Here is an 18,487-nt window from a genome sequence, read left to right as displayed (position 1 = left end):
ATGCAAAAATAAGAAAGCGGGTAGAAGCAGAAGATGCTGTCACTTAACGCCTGAAAGGGACCTGTCAATCATCCCTGAGCCCCATCCAGTTCTTTCGCACTTTTAAACGTGATGCTTCTGTGCAGACTCTTGACTTTGGCTCCACGGAATTATCTTAAAATTCAGGCACATCCCTCTCTGCTGAGCCAATGTACCTCATGGTCAATAGGGATTTTAAAGTCTCCTGCCTTTTGACTTAGACAGCTGCTGAGGGGTGGAGGAGCCAAGCAGCATTGAAATGGTTCCCATTCCCTGGGAATATGGGACGGCTGGCTCCCCCGAGTGCCTTCCGACACAAACATCTTTCCAAGGTTGCTCTGGTTCTGGAGTGGCAGCCGCAACAATTACATTTCATGATTTGATGGCGAAATGTCACTGGACTGAAAACTCTTTAATATCAAGGAAAATACTGGAGGGAGAACAGCTTTCTAATTCAAACCAGGTGAACTTCCAGGACATGGGGCTGATTTATCACACCATGCATATGCCTCTCCTGGACACTGCTGTTCCCCCATCTTCAGAGAGATCAGGCATGAATTTATCACCAGTATGTTCTTCCTGCTTTTAAAAACCATCGGGTCTATCTGTTACCTTCTTTCCCAACTGCCAAGAACACTCTCCAGAACTTAGCATTAGCTCTTCTGATGAGCTGGAGAGAGAAATAGCATTATCCTCGTTTTACAGATGGAGAAATCTGAAGCTTGGGGAGACTGTTTTGCCTAAGGTGAAAGTGTTGTTTTCATCCTAGACTTTTATTTTTATCTCTTCAACTTTCTTCCCGAGGGTGGTAATGAGCTTGGAGGATTCATCAGGACGAAACCCTGTCTGAAGACTTGTTTATAAAATTATTTCAATAAAATCTGCAATCAGATTGGCTGGGCTGGGTCTTCAGACTGAGCGGCTTCCCTAATGAGCTCAACTCATCAGGGCGGCAAAATCTCGTTACCAGCCAGCTTCTCCCACACTTTGTCAAGGCAGGTGGTGGGGGCTGGTATAAGTTTATTAGTAATAAAGACCAAAGCCCCAGGAGCTTTTATACGAGAACCTGGTTTCTTTTTCATTTGTTTAATTATTTAAAAAGTTAGGTTGGAAAATGTTTGTGGAGCAGCTAACAATGTGACTTCAGAGAAGGATGGCCCGGCACAGCCCACTCGTTAGCTCTGAAACTGTCCCACGTCACCGCTTTTCCTGGGTGAGTTGCCGTCTCATTCCCCTTCCTTGTGGCTGTGTTATTTGCCCCTCTGATTTCTATCTGTCTGCCCGATTCAACTCACACACTTAAGTTACACAGAAGACTGGATTTTCAAAGGTAAAAGGAACCCAGAAGGAGGATTTTTATGTTTCAGAGCCCAGGGCTTCTGAATACTCATGGCCCTGGGAGTCACCACATGGGTGACTGCTGGTTAGGAGTCTGTCTTCCATATTCGTCATGTTTTGAAACTTCAGTTCTTTGGTTGTTTACAAAAGGATAGCGCCACTGAAGACAGAAGGCCAAACTGTGGGCCACTGTGGGGCAAGATTATCAAAAAGCTCCTCACTTGGAGTTCCTGTTGTGACTCAGTGGAACGAACCCCACTAGCATCGATGAGGTTTCGAGTTTGATTTCTGGCCTCGATCAGTGGGTTAAGGAGCTGTGGTGTAGGTCGAAGGTGGGGCTTGGATCCTGAGTTGCTTTGGCTGTGGCGTAGGCTGGCAGCTGCAGCTCTGATTTGACCCCAGCCTGGGAATTTCGATATGCCACAAGTGTGGCACTAAAAAGACCAAAAAACAAAAAAAACAAAAAAAAAGCCCCTCACTCAAAGGTGGGAAAGTGCTTCCCAGCCCTAAAGATCCACCAGTTCCTGAAATAAACACTCCACCCACACACCCACACTCCTCCCCCCCACACACATTGTTGACTCAGTTGCCCCTAAACCTCCCTTGAAATGGGCAGAAAGCAAAGGAGGATGTGTTCACCATTAACTGCTTTGCTCCATGGGAGCTCAATGGATGGCTGTGCAAGATTGCTCATTGGGATTGCTATACAGACCTACTTTTTATTTGAAAGCTGCATTTGGTACAGATGGAGAGAGATATTCATTTCTGTTCTATTCATGTTTTGCTATTTTTTTAGAACACGTACAGTTTTTCAATAAAATTTCTGATTTGCAAATGATAAAGCAATGCATACTCATCATCAAAAATTTAGATAAAACAAAACAAAAATATTGGGAAGAAAATGACATTACCCAAATCACCCAGATAATAAAGGTTACCATTTAGCCTAGGCCCCACCAATCATAAATGGATAACTTCTTTTTCTTTTGAGTAGTATGTGTGAAAGACCCTACTTTTCTTTTCCTTTTGAGATTATTTCATGAGCATTCTTCCATGTCCTTGAGTAGTCTTTGAAAATATGATTTTTATTAACCACATAAATTGCATTGTTTGGTGTGCTAGGATTTATGTGCCCAGTTCCCTCAGGTTGACACTTAGGTTGTTCTAATTTGTAGTTATCACAAAGAATTCTGTAATGCATAACCCTTTAGAGCACACATCTTTATCTTTGTTCCTCAAATGGAACTAATGAGTCAAAGCCTATTAACATTTTGAAAATTCTTAGAATCTGTTTTCAATTTGTTTTCTAGGAGCATTATAACAATATAATGTTATAATGAATCTTTGCCACACTGATGTATTTTTTTAATCTTTCCAACTGGAGAGATGTTTTTATCTGTTAATGGCATCTTATTGATACTAATGTGTATTTGTTTGATAACTAGCTATTTGGAACAGCTTGATTGAGGTATAATGTACATATCATAAAATCTCATTCTAAGTGTACAATTCAGAAATTTTTAGTAAATTTATAGAGTGTGTAACAATCACCGATTTAAAAACAGTTTTAGGACATACTAATTTTGGAACAGTCCCTAAAACCTCCCAAAATTCCATGTAGCCCATCTGTAGTCAATCCTCACTCCTACTTCTATCCCCAGGCAACCATTGATGTGCTTTCTGTCTCTATAAATTTGTCTTTTCTGGACATTTCATAGAAATGGAATTATGTCTACTATTTTGCATTTGACTCTTTTCACTTAGCATAATGTCTTTGAGGTTTATCCATGTTTTAGTGCATATTATGATAGTATATATTTATTTCAGTTTTCATTTAATATTTAATTCATTTTTATTGATGAATTCTTTAGTGTGGATGTATCTAATTTGGTTTCTCTTCAACAGTTGATGGACATTTGGATTGTTTCCAGTTTGAGGCTATTATGAATATTTGCATACAAGTCTTTGCGTGGACGTGTGTTTCATCTCTCTGGGTAGATTCTAGGAGTAAAACTGCTGGTTCTCTTTTTAAATGTCCATCAACTAGTAAGTGGATGAATAAAATTAGGTAGAATTAGGTAGATTTCAGACTTTACTTATGTTCCTGAATGGCTGAAATCATATGTATGTTTTTAAAACTTCAAAAGAGTTCTTTGGTAAAACATCAGGACCTGGAGAGCTTTTTGAAAGGAGCTTTTTTTTGGGGGGGGATAACTTTGTCAATTCCTTCTCAAGGTTTTTGGTTTTTTCATATATATAATTGATTTAATGAATTTTAGCAATTTCCCCCAGAAAAATCATCCATTTATCAATATTTTCACATGTATTAACATACAATATTATCTTATTCCATTTAAATCTTCTCTGCAATGTGTTCATATCCATGTTCTATTTCTAATACTATTTGTTTGTATTTCCTTTTTCCCAAGTTTCAAATAATGAAAAGTATTTCCATTTTGTTAGCCTTTAAAAATATGAAAACACTTGAATTAATCAATTATACATTATTTTCTGATTTGTAAATTGCTGTAGTTTTCTTTCTTGTCTATTTCTGCTTATTTGGATTTGTTTTATTCTTCTATTTCTGTTCTTTTAAATCGTATGCTTAGGTTTTAAATTTTCATTATTTCTGGCTTAATACTGATAGTAGTTGAGCCCCTCAGCATACTTCTTGGTACTGATCTGGCCACATTCCACGAATGCTTATATATAATTTTCGTAACTTTTTAAAAAGCTTGCAATTACAGTTTTTATTTTCTTTTTTTAAATGAAATCCTCATAAAGAATTTTTAAAATGTCTAAGTGGTCGACAGTTTAGATTTTTTTCATTCTTATTTAAACTTGTGTAATATTTTCTATCTAAAAGACAAAGTTTTCTTTAGGGTCTCAAATATTATTTGTTCTGCTCAGAGCTGCAAGTAATACTTTTTAAAAAGACTCGGTTTTTACTGTTAGGGAATGAAATTTAATATTTGCCTATAAATCAACTTTAATAATTACAGTATTTCAGTATTTGGTGTCCTCTTTTTTTGGTTGTCAAAATAAGTATTTAGGTCTCCTAGTGACAATTGCTTTTCTGTCAGTTTTTGTTTTTTAATGTTTCATGCTGTGCTTTCATGACTTTTATCACTGTGATAGTTTCATTCACCATAATGCCCTTTATCAACATAAAATGCCAAACGGATCCTTTATCCCAAGGATTGCTCTATGAGGACCTCTATTTTGTCTAATTATTACTTCCATTCATCTCCTTGGTTATATCTACTTGATAAAGATTTGGCTCATGTTTTACTCTTTTAACTATTTAGAATTAATTTTATCATCTACTGATTTTTTCCTGATTTCCAAGGGAATTCATGTTATTGCAGAAATTCTGACGACTACAGAAAAGCACACATACACACATAATCATCCGTTATCCAGTATCCAGAGTTTTTTTTTTTTTTCTTCCTCTTCTTTTAAAATTTTCTTTGATATGTTCAAAGGAAGCCAGAGGAGCCTACATCAGGGCCTATAGGTCACAGGCCAATTAGAGCAGAAACCAGATCCTTCTACCGTCCAAAGCATGGAGGACAGTTATCAGAAAACCAGCTCTCGTTTCTGCTTCATTTCTTAAAATTCAGAGACGGCAAATCACATTCCTCTCTTGTCTACTGTGGGAGCACAGAAATAAAGTGATTAGATTGCCAAGGATTCAAAGCAAGAATGACGCGCATCTGCTACAATCAGGAGGCGGAAGCCAGGCAGCTCCCTCGTGTCAAGAGTTCAGAGAAGGTGATTCCAGCGGCTGCCACTGAGAAGCAAACCTTGGGCTCAGCATGGGCCTGGGCTGTATGGCAGTGTATATGTGTGTTATTGTGTGTTTGTGCGTGTTGTATCATGCTGTATTGTTATGTGTCTGTTGTGTGTGCATTGTTGTTTATGTTGTTGGTGTGGGTGTGTGTTGGTTTTGTGTGTATGTTGTTAGGGTGGGTGGGCATTTTTGTGTGTGTCTGTTCTTGTTTGTATGTGTTGCTGCTGGGTGTATGTGTTGTTGTGTGTATGTGGAGGGCAGGGGTCACAGCAGCAGAAAGGGTTTGGCAGCAGCCCAGAGGTCCTGCTTAGGGTAAGCAGATAGTCAACACAGCAGAGGCATTTTCTTCTGGAGGGAAATTCTAGGTCTGAGAGCTGCCTTAAGTTGTTTTCTGGATGAACAAGTAAGGTCCTTCAGCAAAAATGTATCTTATGTCAAAGGATCTGAAAATAGGCTCTCCAAGGAAAGGTTAAAGGGACTGAACTCTTTGACATAAAGGAAGAAAATATTAAGTGACCACTTAATTACTACCGTCCAATCCATAAAGATTCTTTGAAAGAGGGTGTTCAGTGGTTTTCCATTTTCTTCAGAAGACAGGAAAGGTGAGATGCAATCCACTAAAACAATGCAAAGATCAAGGAGTTTCTTGACCCTCAGATTTTGTACAACAGGAGGCAGTCTGCAGAAAAAGATTATACAGTTTCCATCCCCAGTGATTTCTGAAGAGAGATCAATAACCATCCTGAACGCGGGGGCCATGAACTATTGGAAACCAGCACAACCTCTGTGCCAGGCAGACCTGAGCTAGAATTCCAGCTCTGCCCACCCCCCCAAAGATGACCAACTGCTTTATTCTCAGCTTCCTCATCTGTAAAACTGGCATGATGACAACTGGTAGCACAGATTTTTGTTGGTTTAAATCAAATGACAACCTATATAAATCTCCCAGCCTGGTAAATAGTAGGTGCTCAACAAATGTTAGCTTCCTCCCCCTTTCAACTATCATTTGGTGAGCAGTTAACCTTGTACACCTCAGACCACTAAAGAGAACCCTAACTCAATTCCACTCACTCTTTAGTGATTTACTGAGCACCTCCTTTGTGTAAGGCACTGCAGCCACACACCTTTCGTACGCCTCCAGCTTTTGTGTGTGGGCCGACCCCACGCATCCACCTTCTCAGTCAGTATGTTTCTGCTGGAACTTACACATTGGCATTGTCAGTCAAAACCTCTGGGAGCTCCATCAAGAGTGACTGGTTCAGGAATGGGAACACGACCCAGTCAGAAGCAGTGAGAGCCCAGGGGTTTTGCTTGAGTTTAGTGCAGCAGACCCTTGCTTCTCCCACAAGCCCAGGAGGCTAGAGCTAGTACCCCATCTAACCTCCTCAAGAGCTTGAGAACTACAGAACATAGAGGAGTTGAGAAACAGGGAGAAGCATCACCTCACACGGAGTTGAGAAACAGGGAGAAGCATCACCTCACACGGGTCAGAATGGCCATCATGAAAAAGTCTACAAATAACAAATGCCGGAGAGGGTGTGGAGAAAAAGAAACCCTCCTACAATGATGGTGCAGCCAATATGGAGAACGGGATGGAGGTTCCTTGAAGAAACTAAAAATAGAGTTACCATGTGATCTTGCAATCCCACTCCCGGGCATATGTCCAGAGAAAACCATAATTCAAAATAATTCATGCACCACAATGTTCACTGTCGCACTATTTACACTAGCCAGGATGTGGAAGCACCCTAAATGTCCACTGACAAATGAATGGGTAAAGAAGATGTGGTGTGTATATATAGTGGACTATTACTCAGTCATAAAAAGGAATGAAATAATGCCATTTAAAGCAACATGGATGGACCTAGAGATTTTCATACTAAGTGAAGTAAGCCAGACAAAGTCAAATATCATATGTTACCAATTATACGTGGGTCCTTTAAAAACTGACACAAATGGGGAGTTCCTACCGTGGCTCAATGGTTAATGAATCCGACTAGGAACCATGAGGTTGCGGGTTCGATCCCTGGCCTTGCTCAGTGGGTTAAGGATCTGGCGTTGCTGTGAGCTGTGGTGTAGGTTGCAGACTCGGCTCGGATCCCGAGTTGCTGTGGCTCTGGCGTAGGCCGGCAGCTGCAGCTCCAATTGGACCCCTAGCCTGGGAACCTCCATATGTCGCAGGAGCGGCCCTAGAAAAGGCAAAAAGATAAAAAAAAAAAAAAAAAAAAAAGGAAACAAACTTATGGTTGCCAAGAGGAAAGGGGGGGTGGATAAAATAGGAGTTTGGGACTAACATATATACACTACCATATATAAAATAGATAACTAACAAGGACCTACTGTATAGTTCAGGAAACTATACTCAATACTTTATAATAACCTATCTATAAGGGAAAATCTGAAAAAGAAAGAAACTGAATCACTTCTCTGTACAACTGAAACTAACAATACTGCAAATCAACTATACTTAAAACAAAAACCAAAAAACCAAGGGAAAAAAAAAAAAAAAAGAATGGAAAAGTCAGCTCAATCCCTGGACTTTTCACTTATGTGACCCAGTAAACTCTGCTTTTTTGGTTTTTGGTTTTGGTTTTTTTGCTTTTTTAGCGCCGTACCCATGGCATATAGAGGTTCCTAGGCCAGGAGTCGAACTGGAACTACAGCTGCCAGCCTATGCCACAGCAATGCAGGATCCGAGCCGCATCAGAGACCACACCACAGCTCACGGCCATGCCAGATCCTTAACCCACCAAGTGAGCCAGGGATTGAACCCAAAACCTCATGGTTCCTAGCTGGATTTATTTCCACTGTGCCACAAGAGGAACTCCTGCTTTTTGTTTAAGCTAGTTGTGTTGAGTTTTAGTTTGCCAAATGAGTCCAAACTGATAGAAGCTGGCTAAAATATACAAAAATGAGTAAGACCAAAAAGCTTATAAATCGTAAACGAGATGTTCATCAAAATAATAATGGCACGGGGCAAAGTATTTATTATATGCTATTTATCTAGGGCTTGCCACATGCCAGACACTCTGCTAAATTCTTTGCACTGGTTGTTTTATTTAATCCTTACAACAGCTATTTCTACGAAACGCGGAATGTTTGACTTTGAACTTGAGAGATGGACAGACATTGAACAGGTGTGAGAGTAAAGAGGGTAAGTGGAAGAGGGAACAATGGAGACAGGACAATGCAGAGACCGGGTGGGAAACAGCCAGCAGTCCCATTCACTGGGGCCTGATGGCACGAAAGACAGTAGCAGGGAGGGGAGTAGGACTGAAAAGGCAGACCAAGGTCAACTCATTGGGAATTCCGAATGCCAAGGTGAGGAATCCGTGGTATTAACAACGAGGTGTTTCAAGCAAAGAAAGAAGAGACCCCAAATCTGCTCGCACATAGCTTAGAGTATATCTGGGGAAAATATTCTCATGCAGTAAAGGAGGGTCAAGATGGGTAGTTAAGAGGGGAAATAATTAATGTGTAAGTATTCGTAACTTTTGCTTCCCTCCCTAACATTGATAGAGACTGACTCTTCCTTTTGGAAGAGGTAATGAGGAAAAGAGGGCAAAATCTTTCAAAACCTAAGAGGGTACGTGGATCTGGAGAATGCAGGGTTTAGGTGATAGGCAAGGGAGAGAGACAGCAAACCTGGGATGGAGCTCACAGGGCTGGAATTTGAGGAGAAAAAAAGGGTGAGATTCTTAGGGAACCATTGCCATGCATGTGAAGGAAACTGAGAGCAATGGGAAAGAATTTTTTTTTTTTTTTTGTCTTTTTAGGGCCGCACCCTCAGCATATGGAGGTTCCCAGGCTAAGGGGTCTAATCGGAGCTGAGCTGCCGACCTACACCACAGCTCACACAACGCTGGATCCTTAACCCACTAAGCGAGGCCAGGGATGGAACCCACGTCCTCATGGATACTAGTAGGCTTTGTTAACTGCTGAGTCACGAAAGGAACAACAGGAAAGAGAATTCTTAAAATGCAGTGTTATGAGGTTTCTGAAGAGCAAAGATTTGAAGCATGTCCTTGTAATGACTTTTTCACTTCCAGATTGCAAATGCTGGGATGTGCTGTCATTGGGAGGAAGAGCTAGTTTCGACCTTACGGAAGAGCATGACTGGCCGCTGGAGGGAGGAGGAGAGTTATTGTTTAATGCATACAGAGTTTCCGTTTGGGATGATGAAAAAGTTCTGGAAATGGAATGGTGGAGAGAGTTGCACAATACTGTGAATGTACTTAATGCCACGGAATTGTACACTTAAGAGCTGGTAAGATAGTAACTTGTGTGTTATGCCCATTTTATCACAATTTTTGAAAAGCCACATGTGATAGAAGGCTGTAGTTGTCATAATCATTACTTATCTTGTTTATTTATTATTGTCTTTATTGTGGTCACCTCCACTAAGATTATAAGCTGCTGAAGGACTGGGCTCTTCTCTTCACAGCTTGATTCCCCAGGATTTTGCATTGTGTCTGACACTGCAGCAAGCACTCAGTAAATATTTGTGGAAAGAATATATCTGTATCTCCCCAACATGGACAAGGTTCAAGTGTTTTTCCTGTAAGGCCCCCAAACTTCCACACAGATCAGTGGATGCAGAGAGATGCTCTGGAGAAGAATATCACCCATCTCCAGCTGACTGATCTAGTTTGACACAGCCCAGCTAGGATTTCCCTTTTGCATGTAACACATAGGCTGATGAAAGCCAAAGTATCGTATCAGCTGCAACCACCCTCAGCCTCTCTTCTCTCTGTCTTTCTGCTTCCATGAGCTGCCCAGAGCCTCTTACTGCAGCACCCAGGCAGGTCAGCATTGACCTGGCTCAGTGTAGGGCCTTTCTCCTTGTTATCAAAACATCCCTTTCTCTTTCCCAGTCTCTGAAGACTTTGCTACTATGTGATGAAAGGTGGTAAGTGGACTAAACAGGTCAACTACTTGAACGTCATTTGTAGTGAAGAGATACCAGGGCCCCTTTGATAATAAAACACATCTAAACTGTAGCTAAAGGAGCAAAAAACCATTTTTGTACCTATAGGAATTCAGGTTTTTGCAGAAGCGTATACTTTGTTTTGGATTTTGTGTAAAGATTTAAAATTAATTGAAATATTAGAACACTCCCTAACACCATACACAAAAATAACCTCCAAATGGATTAAAGACCTAGATATAAGACCAGACACTATCAAACTCCTAGAGGAAAACATAGGCCAAATACTCTCTGACATAAACGACAGCAACATCTTCTCAGATCCACTTCTCAGAGTATTGACAATAAAAAGAAAAATAAACAAATAGGACCTACTCAAACTTCAAAGTTTCTGCACAGCAAAGGAAACCCTAAACAACACAAAAAGACAACCCACAGAATGGGAGAAAATCTTTGCAAGTGAATCGACTGACAAGTGATTCATCTCCAAAATTTATAAACAACTTCTGCAGCTCCATACCAAAAAAACAAACAACCCCATCAAAAAATGGGTGGAAGATCTAAACAGACAATTCTCCAAAAAGGACATACAGATGGCTGAGAAACACATGAAAAGATGTTCAACACAATGGAATACTACTCAGCCATAAAAAAGGATGACATAATGCCATTTGCAGCAACATGGATGGAACTAGAGAATCTCATACTGAGTGAAATGAGCCAGAAAGACAAAGACAAATACCATATGATATCACTTATAACTGGAATCTAATATCCAGCACAAATGAACATCTCCTCAGAAAAGAAAATCATGGACTTGGAGAAGAGACTTGTGGTTGCCTGATGGGAGGGGGAGGGAGTGGGAGGGATCGGGAGCTTGGGCTTATCAGACACAACCTAGAATAGATTTATAAGGAGATCCTGCTGAATAGCATTGAGAACTATGTCTAGATACTCATGTCGCAACAGAAGAAAGGGTGGGGGAAAAAACTGTAACTGCAATGTATACATCTAAGGATGACCTGACCCCCTTGCTGTACAGTGGGAAAATAAAAAAAAAAAAAAAAAAAAAAAAAAAAAAAAAAGATGTTCAGCGTCACTCATTATTAGAGAAATGCAAATCAAAACCACGATGAGGTACCACCTTACACCAGCCAGAATGGCCAGCATCCAAAAGTCTACAAACAATAAGTGCTGGAGAGGGTGTGGAGAAAAAGGAACCCTAGTACACTGTTGGTGGGATTGTAAACTGGTGCAACCACTGTGGAAAGCAGTATGGAGATTCCTCAGAAAACTAAACATAGAACTACCATTTGATCCAGCAATCCCATTCCTGGGCATCTATCCAGAGAAAACCACGACTCGCAAAGACATATGTACTCCAATGTTCACTGCAGCACTATTTACAATAGCCAAAACACGGAAACAACCTAAATGTCCATCAACAGAGGAGTGGATCCAGAAGATGTGGTACATATACACAATGGAATATTACTCAGCCATCAAAAAGAATGAAATACCAGCATTTTTAGCAACATGGATGGACCTAGAAACTATCATGCTAAGTGAAGTCAGCCATACAATGAGACACCAACATCAAATGCTTTCACTGACATGTGGAATCTGAAAAAAGGACAGATGGAACTTCTTTCCATAACAGATGCTGACTCACAGACATTGAAAAACTTATGGTCTCTGGAGGAGACATTTTGGGGGGTGGGGGATGTGCTTGGGCTGTGGGATGGAAATCCTGTGAAATCAGATTGTTATGATCATTATACAACTACAGATGTGATAAATTCATTTGAGTAATACAAAAAAATGAAAAAAATAAAAAATAAAAAATAAAATTAATTGAAATAAAAAACTATTGAAGTAGCAGGGTTATCAAAAAAAAAAAAGTGAAATAGAAGATCCTAAAAAACAGGTTGTCAGATGGCTTTTATATTGATCGGATGAGAGTCTGACATTTGTCGCTGTGTCAAAGCATATATAGTTATGCAATAGGAAACACTGAAGTACCATTAAAAAAAAAGTTTATTTACAGGCCTCAGCATCACATTCAGTACCATTCTTGGTCAAGATCAAAACATGGAAGGTTTTTCCCATTCAGAAAAGCAGAGCCACTTTGCCTGAGTCATGACTGCCCACTTTTTTCCATGTGGTTGAGTCCCGTTTATTGGCTGAGGTTGGCAATTTTCCGGAGAGTTTGTGGTTGATGAGTTCTATTTACGGCAGCAGTTGAGGAAGGTAAAGTCAGGTAATATTACAAATGAAATACTTGGTTTATTAAAAAAAAATGGAAAGCAACCACTCTAGCAAATATTTCTTGAGGAACAAACTGCTTAAATTGTGAAAACTGCCCGGTTCCCTGGGTGCCTGTCTCTCTCTATCCAATAATCAAAATTCCCCTCAATTCTGCCTCTTAGTTACCACATCCTCACTAGTTTGAAAGTTCACACCCCAAGCCAGTGCTTGACATTGGTCCAAGCCTCTCTCCCTCGTGGCTACTGATCAGTCTTAGAGCGGCATTTTGACAGCTCTGCCTCCTGATCAAGACTTGTGCCTGGGTTCAGAAGGCAACCCCCCACTTCCTAGTGTAGCATCAATAGATGCTAAGTGCACTGTGCAAAGTCCTGGGGATCCAATAGGTTGGCTTAGGAGTTCCTGCTGTGGCACAACAGGATCTGCAGTGTTTGGGGAGCATTGGGATGCAGGTTTGATTCCTAGCCTGGTACAGTGGGCTAAGGATAAGGATCTGCATGGCTGCAGCTTAGGCTCTTCCATATGAGAATTTGCTTGAAGAGACACAGAGACTGTGGTCAGTGGGTAGTGGTGGTTTCTGGAGCCTGCAGATCATCATGGAGAGCTAGACGGGCATCTGTGTTAGATGGAGTAAGCAGGGCGACTGTGCAGAGGAAGCTGGCTTAGATGAGAAGTCTCCTCTGCAGAGGAGATCTTCTGAGACAGAGACTATGCAGCTCCTGGAGATGGAGAAAGAGGCTCAGTTGCTGGTGGCCTCCTGGTTCTCAGGTCCTGTCTCTCATCCAGCAGGGTCTGGTTGGGTTTCCTGTCTGTGAGATCTCCCTTTAACATCTCAGGAAATTGGAGCTAGCTGGAATGGCTGGCCAGCTTTTGCCTTCAAAAGCAGTTTGGTAGAAACAAGGCAGCAGAGGCTGATAATAATTCTCACTCGCTGCTCTTTACACAGCTCCCGGGCAGGGCTCCAATGGATCCTGCCCCTTCCCTTCTCCTAGGACTGTCACAGCAAAGCGTGACTACTAATTCCTAGCCTGGAAAACCAAGAAGAAATTGCTCAAATGCTGTCAAAAATGACATTCAAGTTTGAGTGACAGTGATGGCTTTGGTCCTGTCCCTATCCACGTCTCTATTTTTAGTTCTGCTCCTGCTCTCTGCAATTACAATACCTAGCGCTTAAGCAGTTGCCAGGAGTTATTTAACAAGTACCTTGCCCTTCTTTGAACAAGGTACTTTGATCCTGAGCTTCCATCCTCCTCTCGGTGTCAGAGATTTCAGAATGTGCCGTTTCATGAAACACTGAGCCTCTTCTGGTGTTTTCTTTGAATGATGGGCTTGAGCCTGTGGATTGATCATGGAAACTGGGGCTTATCAGAAAAAATTTCAAACTCCAGAGTCTTCAGCAAGTTACCCTCTATCTCTAAAATGGGGCTTACATGTCCAAGCTTTCTCAGAGATGCCAAGGAATAAATCAATGTAATGGACAGAAAGTGCTTTGTAAATAAATTCCAAATAGTATTACGATTCTCATTATCGATGCCCATTTATCTTCAGGTAGATCATTCAAGGTATAAATGTCATGTACAAAGAACTATCCCACACTTTGAGCTGTAGAGGATACGGGGGTGGCTTGTGCTCTCCTATTAAACAGTAGCCAATGGACAAGCTGGTGAGCAGGCTGTAGTGGCAACTCATGCATGCACAAGTATTTCTCTAATATTTGAAGTCTTTTCATTAAATATAAACTGCTTCTCCCTTATGTGTGTAGGGAATTGAGGAGGGCAGAGATGAGGGCGTGTTTAAGCAGATAAGAAAAATGTCACCCTCATCCAAAGAATGAATCATAGTTTTTACGAATCATGCTCCAAAGTGGATCTCCATCCTCCAGCATCAAGAATATAAGGCCAAGAGCTATGGATCAGGTCCCCCAGAAACAGACTGGGGTGCAGGGAGTCTACTGGGGAGACCTTTGGGGAACCACACCTGTGGGAGAGTAAAGGAAGCCTGACCTGGTGGGAGGAGATGGACTTGATTCCATCACAACAAAAGCCTCACCTGATTCCAAGGACACTCTTAAGCTGGGATGACCCTGCAGACTTGTCCCAAGGGAAACCAAGAGGCAGGACTTTGTACCCCCACCTGTCAGTCATCGAGTACAGGCTGCCCCCCAGAAAAGGGTAAGACCTCATCTGAGGGCAATTTCTGCTGGTGGCGGGGGAGGCTACCCAGCCATAAGCTGGGGATGAGCTTGGAGCAGGGGCAGCAAGGGTCTGGACACAAGGAAGCATCCATCACAAGGGGCCGGAGCCACTGTTGTGTGTTTTCATGTGCCAGTGACATAGTAACTAATAAGGAGTTAGTTACTCCCTAAAGACAAGGAGAACTTCACAGCAGTACTCTTGTGTGTCCTAGGACACACCAGAGGGGCAGGAACATAACCTCAAACTAACTGGAATGTGACTCACAGGACTAACAGGAGGATCTGCAGCAGGATGCAAGAAAGCTCCAGACACTACCCTGTGCTTGTACCCCAAGCCAAAAACACACACAACGCTGGCCCCTTAAATCGGGGACCCCCATCTCTTGTTATCTCACTTCCAGAGGGTGGTCTTGACCTTAGCCCAGCTGAAAGGATTATTTTTGCTTTTCAAGTCTGACATCTCCTTTAGTACATACACCTAAGAGTGGACAGTACCATTATTTCAAAAAGCATATGGCCATTAGGCTGAAATTTAAAGGTATTATTAGAAACAACTTGGAGGGAGTTCCCGTCGTGGCGCAGTGGTTAACGAATCCGACTAGGAACCATAAGGTTGCGGGTTCGGTCCCCGCCCTTGCTCAGTGGGTTAACGATCCGGCGTTGCTGTGAGCTGTGGTGTAGGTCGCAGACACGGCTCAGATCCCGCGTTGCTGTGGCTCTGGTGTAGGCCGGTGGCTACAGCTCCGATTTGACCCCTAGCCTGGGAACCTCCATGTGCCGCAGGAGCGGCCGAAGAAATAGCAAAAAGACAAAAAAAAAAAAAAAAAAAAAAAAAAAGAAAGAAAAAAGAAACAACTTGGAGAATTAAAAGATTAAAAATGACATCTGAGGATGCAACTAGAGATTCTCATACTAAGTGAAGTCAGAAGGAGAAAGACAAATGCCGTATCACATCACTTGTGTGTAGAATCTAAAACATGGCACAAATGAACCTCTCTTCGAAACAGAAACAGACTCACCAACATAGAGAGCAGACTTGTGGTTGCCAAGGGTAGGGACTGGGAGTTTGAGGTTAATAGACCTGCAAATTATTACATTTAGAGCAGATAAGCCACGAGGTCTGACTCTACAGCACAGGGAACTATATCCAATCTCCTGGGATAAACCGTAGTGGAAAATAATGTAAGAAAAGAAATGTGTATGCATATATGTATGACTGGGTCATTTTGCTGTACAGCAGAAATTGGCACAACATTGTAAATCAACTATAATTTAAAAGAAAAAAAATGACACCTGAAACACTTGCAATTCCCCGATTAAATGGTAGGACATGCTAAAACGGAGCTACATACTATGTAGGAGGAAGTCCTTCCAAGCTTTCTTAAACTTTTGTGGGTATTTATTACTGGCAACATTTTAATAAAACTTACTGAAAAATGTTGCCCCAAAAAAGCCACCCTTGATTCTTATCAAAACTCTATTTTTCTTGTAAGTTCTGAGGAAAGGCATTCTCTCTCACCTAATGAAATTCTAAAGTGGCAGCTCTAATGGCCTCTTTGTCCTGTCTTGCTGATTACCTTAACTCAGAAATTTATCAGTTCAAGGAGATGAATTAACTTCCTGGTTAATTCAAAGATCGTATTCTACGATTTTCGTTCACCTATAATGGACAATGGTCCGGGTTATTATCTCCTAAGAGGATCACCATTTAAGCTTTTCCTGGATGCTCAATTCTTCTTTGTCCATTTGCTAGGGTTTTTTATCTTCAACCAGGAAAAGAATGTGCGTTGTCCCACATTAATGGTTTGGCAGATTATAAACAGCCATTGTTCCTTTTTCTTTTTGATGTTCTTGAGTTGTTTTGTTTGTTTTTTTTTTTTTTTTTTTTTTTTTGAGTGACTTGGGCCTCCCTTGTCCTTTCTAACTCATCACCTTCATATTGTTCATGTAGCTCACTTACAAAAGAATTAACCATTTATGGAGTAACCATTGTGGCTAGGGGTAATGAACCTGACTAGTATCCATGAGAATGTGAGTTAGATCCCTGCCCTTGCTCTGGGGGTTGAGAATCCAGCGTTGCTATGAGCTGTGGCATAGGCTGGCAGTTGCAGCTCTGATTTGACACCGAGCCTGGGAAGTTCCATGTGCCCCAGATACAGCCCTAAAAAGCAGTAAAATAAAATAAATAAATAATATAAAAAAGAATTAACCATTTGTGTGTTTTACCTGAGTATGAAACCCATCCCTGCCTGTACTTGTTGGTATGGATAGATTCTGAACAGCGTGTGAGGCTGTATGAATTACTGGTTAATAGCATGGCTTCTTCAGCTAGACTGCCTGGCTTTCAAATCTCACCTCTGCTACTGAGCTCTGGAAAGTCACAATTTCTCTCTGCCTCGGCTTCCTCAGGTGAAAAATGAGAGTATTTATTCACAGGGTTACTGTTAGAATTAATTCTGTTAAAAACAATGCCTAGCATATGTGATATATCTGTGTGAGTGTATGTGTGTGTATGCATATATATACATACTAATTATTACTAGTAATACATACATATGATAGTAGTAATAGTATTTCTATACCATTTTTACCAAACACCCCAACAGCACAAATTCAAAATTGTTACCAGTTACACAGCTAAATTGTGATATTTTTAAATAACAGCACAAATTCATTGTGGCTTAATCATTCCCTATTATAAATGAGATCATGTTCTATAACATGCTCACAGGCACCAAAATGATGATATCCAAGCTAATTAAAATATCCATTCATTTACCATAAATGTCTGAGTGCCGCCTTCAAAGAAGGCGCTGGGCTGGTGCTGGGGATTAAGACACATGTCCTGCCCTCGGAGCACGACTCCTCTGAAGAGTCCACAAAAACTAGCCCTTCATGAAGGCAGATAATGGATTTCCCAGCATATTTTCTTATCGCATATTTATTCTCAAGCAAGCATTATTAGCAAATGCCTTTAGGCCCTGGCATGAAGCTTCCCCTCTAGTAACTGAAAGCTCCAAAGAGATTGATATTCCACGTTAGAGACCAAGAGGCAATTCCAAGGAAAGGATTTAGCAGATGCCACAGTATTTTTCTACAAAATCATTGAGACTTCCTTACTGATAGGTATTTCTAGGCAAATGCAGTATTCATAGACCACTTCCTACACATCTGCAACCAAAGAGAACTGACAGAGCTGGTCTTTCCTATTTTGCATCATTCCTTGGATAATGGCTTGCTTCCCAAAAATACTTATTCCATCTGATAGCTCATTGGCTCCATCAGATGTATGGGGTACATCACTAGTTAAGTCACAGGCACTATTTACATGTGTATTGTGTGCTAAACATCGTACTATAAAATACATAGGAGATAAAAATACTGAAAGAGGCATTAACCAAATTTTAAGATTACAAAAATAATGCAAAAGTCATCACAGCATGTTGTAGTCAGGGAAAGCTTTAGAAAGGTCAATTTTAAGCCAGAAAAGGTAGACGTCTGGATTGAAAATAGCAGAGAGGAGGGTTCTAGTATCCAACAAGGCACAAAGAAGGAATTAGAAAATCCGTGCAGCAGCTCTTCCTGTGGTAACACCACACACACACACACACACACACACGCACACGCACATGCACGCACGCACGCACACACACACACACACACACCTTCTTCCTTTCCCAGACTCCAGTGTATCTGCAGGCAAAGACAATCCAGTCAATGAATCTGGCAGATGTTTGTGGAGTGGCTGCCACGTGGCTGAACAGCCTCTACTGATGGTGTGGTCCCAGATAAGGATGACCTTGTCAAGATTCCCTCGGTGACTGGAATTGGACATCAGGAATCCCTTTGAACCCCAGTGGTGCTTTCACCCAGAAAAGGAGAGTTCCAGGTTCAGGAAGTCATCTGTCCTTGGCCAGTGCACAGTCAGTGGTAATTCTCCAAAGTCTTGTTG

At 41.2% G+C, this 18,487-nt stretch overlaps 2 protein-coding genes across 2 annotated transcripts in view; one reads left to right on the top strand and one right to left on the bottom strand.

Annotated features, from left to right (window-relative positions):
• LOC102157779 (uncharacterized) overlaps positions 1-18,487 on the bottom strand; it is a 169,766-nt gene that overhangs the window by 114,430 nt on the left and 36,849 nt on the right. The gene's annotated exons all lie outside the window — the stretch shown is intronic.
• Positions 1,066-10,479, top strand: LOC146406109 (uncharacterized). Its single transcript, XM_084960362.1, has 3 exons — positions 1,066-1,231; positions 8,225-8,303; positions 9,199-10,479. Exons 1-3 carry the CDS (start codon positions 1,172-1,174, stop codon positions 9,408-9,410), a joined length of 351 nt encoding a protein of 116 aa, XP_084816488.1. The 5' UTR covers positions 1,066-1,171; the 3' UTR covers positions 9,411-10,479.

The sequence above is a fragment of the Sus scrofa genome, chromosome 1 (genome assembly GCF_054392235.1).
Source record: "Sus scrofa isolate SSC_HxYL_T2T_F1_AM1 chromosome 1, Sscrofa_HxYL_maternal_Yorkshire_Landrace_v2.0, whole genome shotgun sequence".
NCBI classification, from domain to species: Eukaryota; Metazoa; Chordata; class Mammalia; order Artiodactyla; family Suidae; genus Sus; species Sus scrofa.
This window is presented reverse-complemented; position numbering and strand designations above follow the sequence as displayed.